Source organism: Corylus avellana, chromosome ca2 (genome assembly GCF_901000735.1).
Source record: "Corylus avellana chromosome ca2, CavTom2PMs-1.0".
Lineage (NCBI taxonomy): Eukaryota > Viridiplantae > Streptophyta > Magnoliopsida > Fagales > Betulaceae > Corylus > Corylus avellana.
The window spans coordinates 22,804,137-22,814,418 of NC_081542.1; the positions used below are offsets into that span (position 1 = coordinate 22,804,137).

Consider the following 10,282-nt stretch of genomic DNA (forward strand, 5'->3'; position numbering starts at 1 on the left):
AAGTGATAAGATGCCAACGGCAACTTCTCCCCTTCTTCTGACTGTTGGTAATCAAAAAATTGCTCTACCCTGCAAATCCAACTTGTAGGATCTTCTGTTCCGTTATATTTAGGGAAATCTAGTTTGGCCAACTTTGTAGAGAAAGACATGTAAAAATTGAATAAAAGAATTTGTAGAGAAAGACATTGTAAAAATAGACATTTTTCTTTTTGTTTTGTGACGTGTGGAGACGAATTAGAAATTGGAATGTTCTAAAACTTTTACCTTTCAATTTTGTTTGTAATACAACATCTGACACATGTTTACCGAATCACTCTAAAAAAATGCCATAATATTGCAACATGTGCTGTGAACATTTTTTTTTAAATAAAAAAAAAGAATAAACCATTTTTTAAGGCATAATTTTTTAACCGATTTTTTAAGAGTGAACCGATCATTAAATTAGCTTAATTAAAGGCATTTTAATTATATTTCAATAATTTTCCTTATATGTGATTTGAACCGGTTTTTCAATAGTGAACTGTCATTAAATTAGCTTAATTAAAAGCATTGAATTATATTTCAATAATTTTCCTTACGTGCGATTCCATTAAATTTGCAACATTTAAAGCACAATATTAAGTATTATTAAAAATTCACACAAAAAAAGCATTAGTGCAACAATTCTTCTGTTTATGATTAGGTAATATCACATTTCCTTTTTAATAGCAAAGACCAGTACTAATATTCTTCTGTTTAGGCTTGGATAATTACATATCTTCTTCAACAATCTCCTCCTCCGATGGGTACTCCTCCGATGGGTACTCTTCCACATAGGGCTGCAAAAAAAACCAATGGGCCAGTGTCAAAATGTGAAAAGAATCTCGTAAAGAAGAGATGCATTGCCTTTTAACCTTTTCACTTGTTTCATCACACAATTTTCAAAGAAACAAAAGGCCGTGAGCGTGTATGTGTGTGTGTTATCTCCATATGGATCCATGGAGTGCAGATTATCACTATATACATGTGTGCATGCAATTGTGCACAAAGAAAAGAGGTTAGGCACCACCTTGAACTCCAAATTATTAACACTCCTTGGCCAACCACAGCTTGCCACACAATATAATTACTGGTGGGTTTTCTATTTTGGCAGGAAATTTCCGAGAGCCAAATTTCAATTACCCATAATGAGACCCAATTACCCAATGAAAGCCCAGGTCCTCATAAGCAGAAACATTTACAATATGTCAAAAAACAAACAAACAAAAACAAAAAACAAAAAACCAACAATGAAAAGGAGACTCAGCAGCATGTTCTTCAAAACTTTTACACAACCATCATGTTCTTCTATTGATACTCTTCAAAGCATAGTCTACAACCATGTTGGCTCATAATAAAAAAGTTCGGTTTAAAAAGTGTAGAGAGAGAACCTACGAAGTTGATACGCACTGGCTTAGGAGTCGGTTCTTATCCACACTACAATTTCAAAATTTTCCCACCACCAAATGCTCCAATACTACCATTCTAATTTACCATCTCTTCTTTCTTCAAACATTAAATAACAGTACTACGCTTCGCCTACCAATGGTTTAAAAGCATCACTTTATATTCACTTGAACTGTTTGATCACATGCATAGGGCTAGGGACCTATATTGACCTCTCTCATATTTCCCTAATCCCCCTTAAGTTTTCCATCATCCTTCCCCCAACTCCAATCTCAACAAATCAAGATTTATTCAGCTAATACCTTATCTATGTAGCAAAGAACGGAGATTGAGAGGCAAGAAAACAAGATATTAGATTACTTATGTGAGCAAAGAAGATTTAGTCCACAATAGCTATCCAGAATATCGTTAAAAGATGTTTTAACATGTACCACTGCCAGCGGCTTCAAGTGCCGTGCATCATTACAACAATAGATAACAAGCAATAATCAAAGAAATATATAATTACTTTGCCTCACAATAACTGAATATCGTTATCAGTTCAGTAAATCAAACCATGCTTTCATGTAGTGATACAAACATACTAACCCTCACAGCAGTGTGAACTTCCCAACACCATTCTTTACCACGTATCTTGCCTGAACCTACTTAAAACAAAAACAAAAAATGAAAGGCGAACATCATATATCCATGAAGCTTCACTGATCAAACAAATAAAAATGAAAATAGCAGTCAATATTGTGCTAAAGAAAAGCTAAGTTCCAGTAACCATTCTCATATTACATGATTCCTAAGCAAATTAATACACTTTCACACATCAAAAGATATTTGTTATAACATGTCATGTCGTTGTCTTGAAGCATAAGCTTCTTCTCTCACCTTGACTACAAGAAGTTTTTGAAGAACCGGCAGTAAAGACGGAAAAAGAGGAATATTTGGTTGAACAAGAACAAAAGGATTAGGGGACAAGAAGCTTAAATAACAAGAATGCAGGGGTGAAGGAATATAAAATTAAAAATAGCCAAGGCAATACTAATCGGTTGTTATGATTTAAACTAAAACATCTTCACCTTTCAAATACAGGTGAAGATTTTCACCATTTGCCTCTACTAATTCATGTATAAGATAAGCCGCAGTAAATCGATAAACGCAACAGAAACAAAGAAAGAAATCAAATTAATCTTCCTTTAAATGAAATTCCTTTACCTTGCTCTTGCTCACACTCCCTGAAACACAACACGGAGACATCACCATCCCACTTGAAGGGTATACGCACCACAGCTTGATAGGTCTTAGTCTGGCCTCCAGCAGCAATATCCTTGGCCTCAAAGGTTATATAATACCTGACTATATCGGAAATCTTAAACCTTGCTGTCAAAAGCTCCACAAACTCTAGTTGTGGATTTTCATTCTGCACACAAAAGTTTATGTAATCATGAAAAAATATAATTATTGTCACAGAAAAAGAAGCAATAACTGACTATTATTTCAGCATAACAAATATTCATCTCCATCCGATACCTCATAAGCCAAAAAAATAAAATAAAATAACAATAATAACATCAACAACAGAAACACCAACCTTGAGGCGACGGTGGTATTCGTCTATTGCGAGCTGCGAATATTGTTTGCAATCTTCGAGTTCATCTTCGTACCTTACTGCAAATGATCGAGTCGAACCACAAATAAAGGGCCTAGGCGGGCGGTGACCCTAGAACAACGAAGGAGTGTTAAAGATGCAGGCACATACAGATACAGACATATACGTAGACGAAGAGAATTAATTTTACTCACCACATACACATCAGGGTTTAGGTGGTAGCGGACGCAATCCTCTTTGGTCAAGATCTCATTCTTTTTATACTTTTTATAGTAGGGGATGCAATCCAACTCAGAGTCAGCGTAAGAGTCGAAATACTCATCGTGCATACTTTTTGGATGAATTCCCCTTTGCTTCTCGGGATCGTCGTTGCGGATCTCGACGGCGTCACGGTTAGGGTTCAGGCGCGTGGATCGCAGCAGAGGAGCAGGACCCGACGAGGGGACAGGAACAGGGCGACTTCGCTTGCGATGTTGTTTTTCTTCGACAAACCCTAGCCGTCCTCTCCTCTCCTCCACCATCCTCTTCACCACCTTAACCATCTCTCTCTGTCTCGCTCTCACTCAGGCGAACAATCCCAGAAAACCTAACGCGGCAAATCCTTTATAACAATCTGGAATCCCTAGCCACTACAGAAGCATCTCGGCCTCTTTTATTTATTTATTTTTCTTATTTATAAAATTTGGTAAAGTCTACTTGACTCCCTCAAATTATCACCCAAATGACAATTTACACCTTAAACTATTAATTGCTACAGTTTATCCGTAAAACTATCAAAACAATGACAATGTACCAATGTTAACAAAATAACGAAATTACCCCTATAAAATTTTCAATAAGACAAAAATACCTTTAAAAATTTTTAAAAATAAATAAATTTTAGTATTTTTATTTTTATTTTAGTAAGGGTAATGTTGTCATTTTGTTAAAAATAGAGGTATATTGTCATATTTTTGGTAGTTTTGAGGGTAAATTGTCGCAATTGATAATTTGATGGGTAAATTGTCATTGGAGTAGTAGTTTGAGAAGATTAAGTAGACTTTACCCTCTAAACTTTAAAATAATGTCCATTTTATCAAACTTTTTTTTTTTTTTTTGCTTCTTCGTCAGTACACTCTTTGTAAACCCAATTTTAGCTGCCACCAGGGCCAGGCCCACTGGGCCACTACCCTTAACCTAATTGGAAATGATTTTTAAAAAAACATTTTAAAATTATCTTCTAAATATTCTCAAGTAATTGGCTGATTTCCTAAAAGTAAGGAGGAAAATTTAAAACTAATCTGAAATTTTAAAAACTAGGTGAGACATGCTCCTCCAAAAAAAAAAAAAAAAAAAAGGTGAAAAATTCACCTTTTTTTTTCAAATTTGAAGAGTTACTTTCAAGTTGAGCCAAATACCAAGGGGTTAGTTAACAACCCAACCCTTCTCCGATACTGTACATATTTTTTTTGTAGGAAAAAATATAATAATTGTTGGTATAAAAAAGTTAAAAAAGTTGTATTAAAAAATAAAAAGTAAAAAATTGTTTTATAGATATTTTTTTCATTTGAATAGTAGTAACGAGTAAATGATTTGACATAAAAAATTAATAATGTGATATAAAAAATGAGAATGTTTTGACGTTGATTTTTTTCTGGAAAAATAGTGAATAGTGTTGGGGAGAGGAAATATTGTTAACAAACAACCCCACATTTTTTTACTTATTTCTCTACTTTAATTAAATATTATTTTTTTTATTAGTTTTAAACCAACAAACAACATAAGCATAAGAGAAGTGGTACACATTCCAAATTTTCTTCTCAAAAGTTGGTTCCCAAATAATGTGTCACCATCCCATAAGTTGGTGTCACACTTCCCAGAATAATAAATCTCATGAGATGGAGACACATCATTTGAGAAGTAACTTTTGAGAAGAAAATTTGGGATGTGTAGCACTCCTTTAAGCATAAAAGGTAGTGTAGCAAGAAAGTAAAAAATAAAGCATAAAAAAATTGTTAAACTTTAACTTTAACTTTTTGGCTCTTCAAATGCAGGGAGGGTGTCCGATGAAAGTTAAAAATAGAGTATGGAGTTTTTTAAATGAGTGTTTTTACATGTTTAGTTAAGTTTTTTTTGGGAAAAACTAATTATAAGAACTCATTGTAAATGCTCTAAAGAACAAAACATAACTCCTGTAACCTCAAGCTGTAATTCATAATTTTGTTTTTTTTTTTTTTTGTGTCCCTAGTCTTTTCAAATTTAGTCTTGAAGCACAGAGAAACGCTCAATTGGTAAATCAGGTTTTTTTTTTTTTGGCGTTTGAGAATTGTTTTCGATAACAAAAATAGGAAACCCTTTTTTTTCCTTAAAGAACTGTTTCCGGAAACAGTGATTGATGGGATGTAAAAAGTAAGAATGTTGAGTTGTACTACTAAACCAACTATCAGAGCTGGCAGTCTGGAGCGTTTTCATTCAAACTCAGCAATAGTCCAAACGACGAGACAATTTTGAGAAAATGTTGAACCAGAGCATCTAGGAAATTCTCTATTTTCGATGTTTTCTCTCTATGTCTAACCTAGAGGAGAAGGAAAGTTTTCCAGATCTTTACAAGATTGTGGTAGGAGAACAAATTTGATTGCTTGGATTCTGTCCTATGGCGGATGATCTATCGAGGATGTGGGAAAAATTTTCTTTGTCCGAAGAGGAAGATGTGGAGATTCAAGTTCAAACGACGGACTATCAAGAAGTAACTGCAAGGGGCCAGACTTGTGTAGTGGGAAAACTGGTGGGTGATCGATATGTGAGTAAGGAGACCATCAAAAATACCCTACAACGATGGGGAGGCCGACGGGTACCATGTCATTCAAGGTCTTGGGTGATAACCTGTTTATTATAGAATTTTCATATGGCAGGGACAAGAGGCGTGTACTGGAGGGCTGCCCTTGGGTGTTTGAAGGAATTCTCTTCTTGGTTGAAGATTACAAGCCCCGCATTCCGCCGGCAAAGATCACTTTTAATAAAGCCCCTTTTTGGGTACGTATGTTTGATCTGCCATTGCGTGAGGTTGGACGTAAGATTGGCTCATCGGTGGGGATTGTCGAAGAAATTGATACCGATAAAGGTGGGGTTGGTTGGGGGGAATTCCTACGGGTGAAGATCTTACTGGATTTGACTAAACCTCTCTCTCGAGGTAGGAAAGTGAATCTAGATGGGTGTTTGACCTGGATCCCATTTCAATATGAAAGATTACCCAAATATTGTTTCCACTGTGGAGTTGTTATCCATGGGCAAGAAGGTTGTTTGAAGAAGAGTAGCCTGCTTAATCAGGGAGACTCTATCAACTTTGGGCCATGGCTAAGAGCAGCATCGCCGACAAGAGGGACAGATCGAACTAATGGAGGATACGTTCCCAGGCAAGGAAGATTTAATCAGGAAACTGATGGTTCAGATGGGCATGCACGACGGGGAGCTAGGGGGGTTCGAAGGGAAGATGATCGGAGCAGCTGTGGGAGGGATTCCGGTGATGGGGACGATATAGTGGAGCCAAATAAGGAAAGTCAGAACCCAAATTCAAAAAAAGATGGGGGCGGATTTCCTGGAGCAGATCATGCAGAGAGTTCAAGATCTTTCCATGCAAAGACTCACACGGTAAAGGAAAGATCTCTTTCCAGTCACAAGTTACCAACGACTAGTCAAACCAAGGGGTTTAAATGGGTTCATACCCAAAAATCTCCCTCTTCTAAATTGGAAGGCACGTGGAATCCATTAAATGACCCAGCTCAACCCGGTTCTGAGATAGAAACAAGGGAGAATGAAGTGGGATTTGATTGGCGCCAAGTGTCACCGATTGGTAAGTGGCCGAGGGGACAAACCCAAGCAGCTGAAAGTCCAAACCGTACCGTGGGCCTTGATAGTACTGTAGACAAAAGACCCAGTCTTGGTGGAATTTTTAAAGGCCCGAATATTGTTGATGTAGAAAATACGGTGAAAAAGGCCCAAGCCAATAGCAAAAATTCCAAGGGGGTTGAAGGTGAAGCTGCAGCGGAGGCCATAGTGACATGGAAGAGAAAGGAAAGGGACTGGGTGGAGGAAATCGAGTTTCTAGTGACTGGGTCCCAGGGTGATAGTAAGAAAAAAGGGGTCGGCGAGGAGAGAAAGGGTGTGAGTATTATGAAGAAGGGCCGAAAGGTAACAATCGGAGACGGTTCAACAAATGGTTCGGGATTGGCGGAGGCTGGAATTCAGCCCCGCCGACCGCAATGAATATCATAAGTTGGAACAGTCAGAGGCTTGGGAACCCCCGAACAGTTCAAGACCTTTGCCGGATGGTGAGGGTGAAGAAACCCGTCATGGTTTTCCTCATGGAAACCAAAATGCGCCAAAAGAGAATGGAGAAAATTCGGCACAAACTTGGATTCTCGAGTATGTTTGTGATGGATTGCGTAGGGAAATGAGGAGGGTTGGGGCTCTTGTGGATGGAGGAGGCCAAGGTTGAAATCCAAAATTTTAGCAATTGGCATATTAATGCTCTTATACAAGGTCCCCAAGCTGATTTTACATGGAAGTTCACGGGCTTTTATGGACATCCGGAGGCTTCAAAAAGACATGAGGCTTGGGCACTTCTGCGGTATTTAGGCCACCTTGATCCTCTACCATGGATGTGTATTGGCGGCTTTAATGAAGTAGTCAATGGGACTGAAAAATGGGGTGGACGCATGAGACATCAGAGAGGTATGCAGGAGTTCCAAAGGGCCCTAGAGGATTGTGGACTGTCTGATCTTGGATTTTGTGGTTCTAAATACACTTGGAGTAACTGCCAAGATGGAATAAATTTTATCAAGGAGCGGCTTGATAGAGGGGTGGCAAACCTTGAATGGAGACACTATTATCCAGAAGCGATGGTGAATGTGGATGCAGCAGTTTCATCGGATCATGCCCCACTAATATTGAGCCTCCTGAATAATGGAAGCAAAGTCGCTAGGAAAAGTTTTTTCCGGTTTGAGGCTGGTTGGGCATTAAATGATGGGTACAAGTATGAAGTATCCACAATCTGGAATTTGCCATGGCCGGGGAAAATGGGATGGGAGTGCTTGAGCAATAAATTGTCTGCATGCATGCTGAAAATTACCCATTGGAATGAAGGCTTTTCCAAACCTTCACAAAATCGGTTAGCATGCATGAGGGCCCGCCTAGCTGAATTACAAGGGATGGAACGTATGGGGAATAGTGAGAGTATGGTTCGCTTGAAACGTGACATCGAGACTCTGACGGAACAAGAAGATTTATGGTGGCGCCAAAGGGCAAATTTGAATTGGCTAAAACATGGGAATAGAAATACAAAGTATTTCCATGCATGTGCTAGTTCAAGGCAGAAAAAAAAAACTATATTGGAAAGATCAAGGATGAGGGAGGGCAGTGGAGGGAGACTATGGAGGGGGTGAACACGGCCTTTGTGGATTATTTTTCCACCTTGTTTTCTTTTGGACAGGAAGGGGATCTTGGACCGTGTTTGCTTCATGTTGAGAAATGTGTACAAGAGAGTATGAACGCTGCTTTGGTGGAGGACTTCACAGCTGAGGAAATCAGTGCAGCGTTAAATCAAATGGCGTCGCTCAAAGCTCCCGGACCGGATGGGCTGGATGCTTGCTTTTTCCAACAAAATTGGACCCTCATGGGTGAGGAGGTATGTAGATGTCTAATTGAAATCCTTAACTCTGGGGTTAAGCCTTCTTCATTGAATCAAACTCATATTGCTCTTATCCCTAAGAAACCAAACCCACAATGTGTGACTGACTTTCGCCCCATAAGCCTTTGTAATGTGTTGTATAAACTTATTCCGAAGGTACTAGCTAATAGGCTCAAAAAAATCCTCCCACATATTATTTCTCTGGCCCAAAGTGCTTTCATTCCAAGAAGATTGATCACAGATAATATTTTGGCGGCCTATGAAACACTCCACACAATGCATACGGGCATGAGGGGTAAGAAGGGTTTTATGGCTATTAAGTTAGACATGAGCAAGGCTTATGATAGGGTGGAATGGAGGTTTTTGGAGGCGTTGATGAGAAAAATGGGCTTTCATGAAAAATGGATCCGTTTAGTGATGATGTGTGTCTTTTCAGTTCATTACTCGATTTTGATGCATGGGGAGCCGTGTGGGAATATAACCCCGTCTCGGGGTATTAGACAGGGTGACCCTATCTCACCCTATCTTTTTCTCCTATGTGCTGAGGTCTTGAGTTCTATGGTGCTACATGCAAATAGAGAAGGGCTTTTATCTGGGGTACCCACATCTAGAAAGGGTCCAAAAATCAGCCACCTATTTTTTGCAGATGATAGTTTACTGTTTTGCAGGACTACACTTGCCCAATGGAGTAATATGTTGGCCATTCTGCGACAGTATGAGGCGGCATCTGGTCAAAAAATGAACGCTGAGAAGACCTCAATAGTTTTTAGTAGGAATGCTCCTACGGTGGAAAAGGATACTATTTTGGAGTTTGCCGGTCTTCCTGCCACTTGCATATATGAAAAGTATTTGGGTTTGCCTGCTCTAGTGGGTCGTTCTTGAATGACAGCTTTCAAAAGTATTTTGGAGAGGGTGCGGAAACGACTACAGGATTGGAAATTACGATTTCTCTCCCAAGCCGGCAAGGAAGTCCTCTTGAAGGCGGATGTACAAGCCATTTCCTCCTATTGTATGAGTGTCTTTCTCCTTCCCAAATCGCTGTGGATTAATTCTCTTATGCAGGGATTTTGGTGGGGACATAATGAGAAGGATCGGAAAATATCGTGGATGAGTTGGAATAAAATGGGGGTTTCAAAGGATTATGGTGGGTTGGGTTTTCGATAGCTCAATTGTTTTAATAAAGCTTTGGTGGCAAAGCAAGTGTGGCGCATCTGGACTATGCCGGATAGTTTAGTTGCTTGTATAATGAAAGCGAAGTATTATCCGGACTGCTCGATCCTTGAGGCCCCTTTGCGAAGAAAACCGTCTTTTGCTTGGCGGAGTATTCAGAGTTCTTGTGCGTTAATTAAGGAAGGTTTGATATGGCTGATTGAGAATGGGAAAACTACAAGAATCTGGGAAGATAGATGGATCCTAAGACCTTCATCTTTTCGGATACAATCTCCACCCAGCATTTTGGACCCGTTAGCTATAGTCAGCCAGCTCCTAGACGCAAAGGGGCACTCCTGGAACCAACATCGGTGGAGGAGCAAGCAATCATACAATCCCTTCCTATTAGCTTCACTGACCGGGAAGACAGGTTAATATGGAGG

General features: G+C 39.1%; 2 protein-coding genes across 2 annotated transcripts; one reads left to right on the forward strand and one right to left on the reverse strand.

Moving 5' to 3' along the window:
* Positions 1-603: 603 nt before the first annotated feature.
* On the reverse strand, positions 604-3,635 carry LOC132168636 (uncharacterized). Its single transcript, XM_059579646.1, has 5 exons — positions 3,220-3,635; positions 3,008-3,136; positions 2,632-2,836; positions 2,014-2,069; positions 604-818 (listed from the first exon to the last, which is right to left on the reverse strand). Exons 1-5 carry the CDS (start codon positions 3,565-3,567, stop codon positions 750-752), a joined length of 807 nt encoding a protein of 268 aa, XP_059435629.1. The 5' UTR covers positions 3,568-3,635; the 3' UTR covers positions 604-749.
* A 3,628-nt stretch (positions 3,636-7,263) lies between these two features.
* Positions 7,264-9,572, forward strand: LOC132169350 (uncharacterized). Its single transcript, XM_059580400.1, has 4 exons — positions 7,264-7,426; positions 7,544-8,304; positions 8,493-8,687; positions 8,847-9,572. The coding sequence occupies exons 1-4, from the start codon at positions 7,264-7,266 to the stop codon at positions 9,570-9,572; spliced, it is 1,845 nt and encodes a 614-aa protein (XP_059436383.1).
* Positions 9,573-10,282: the final 710 nt, after the last annotated feature.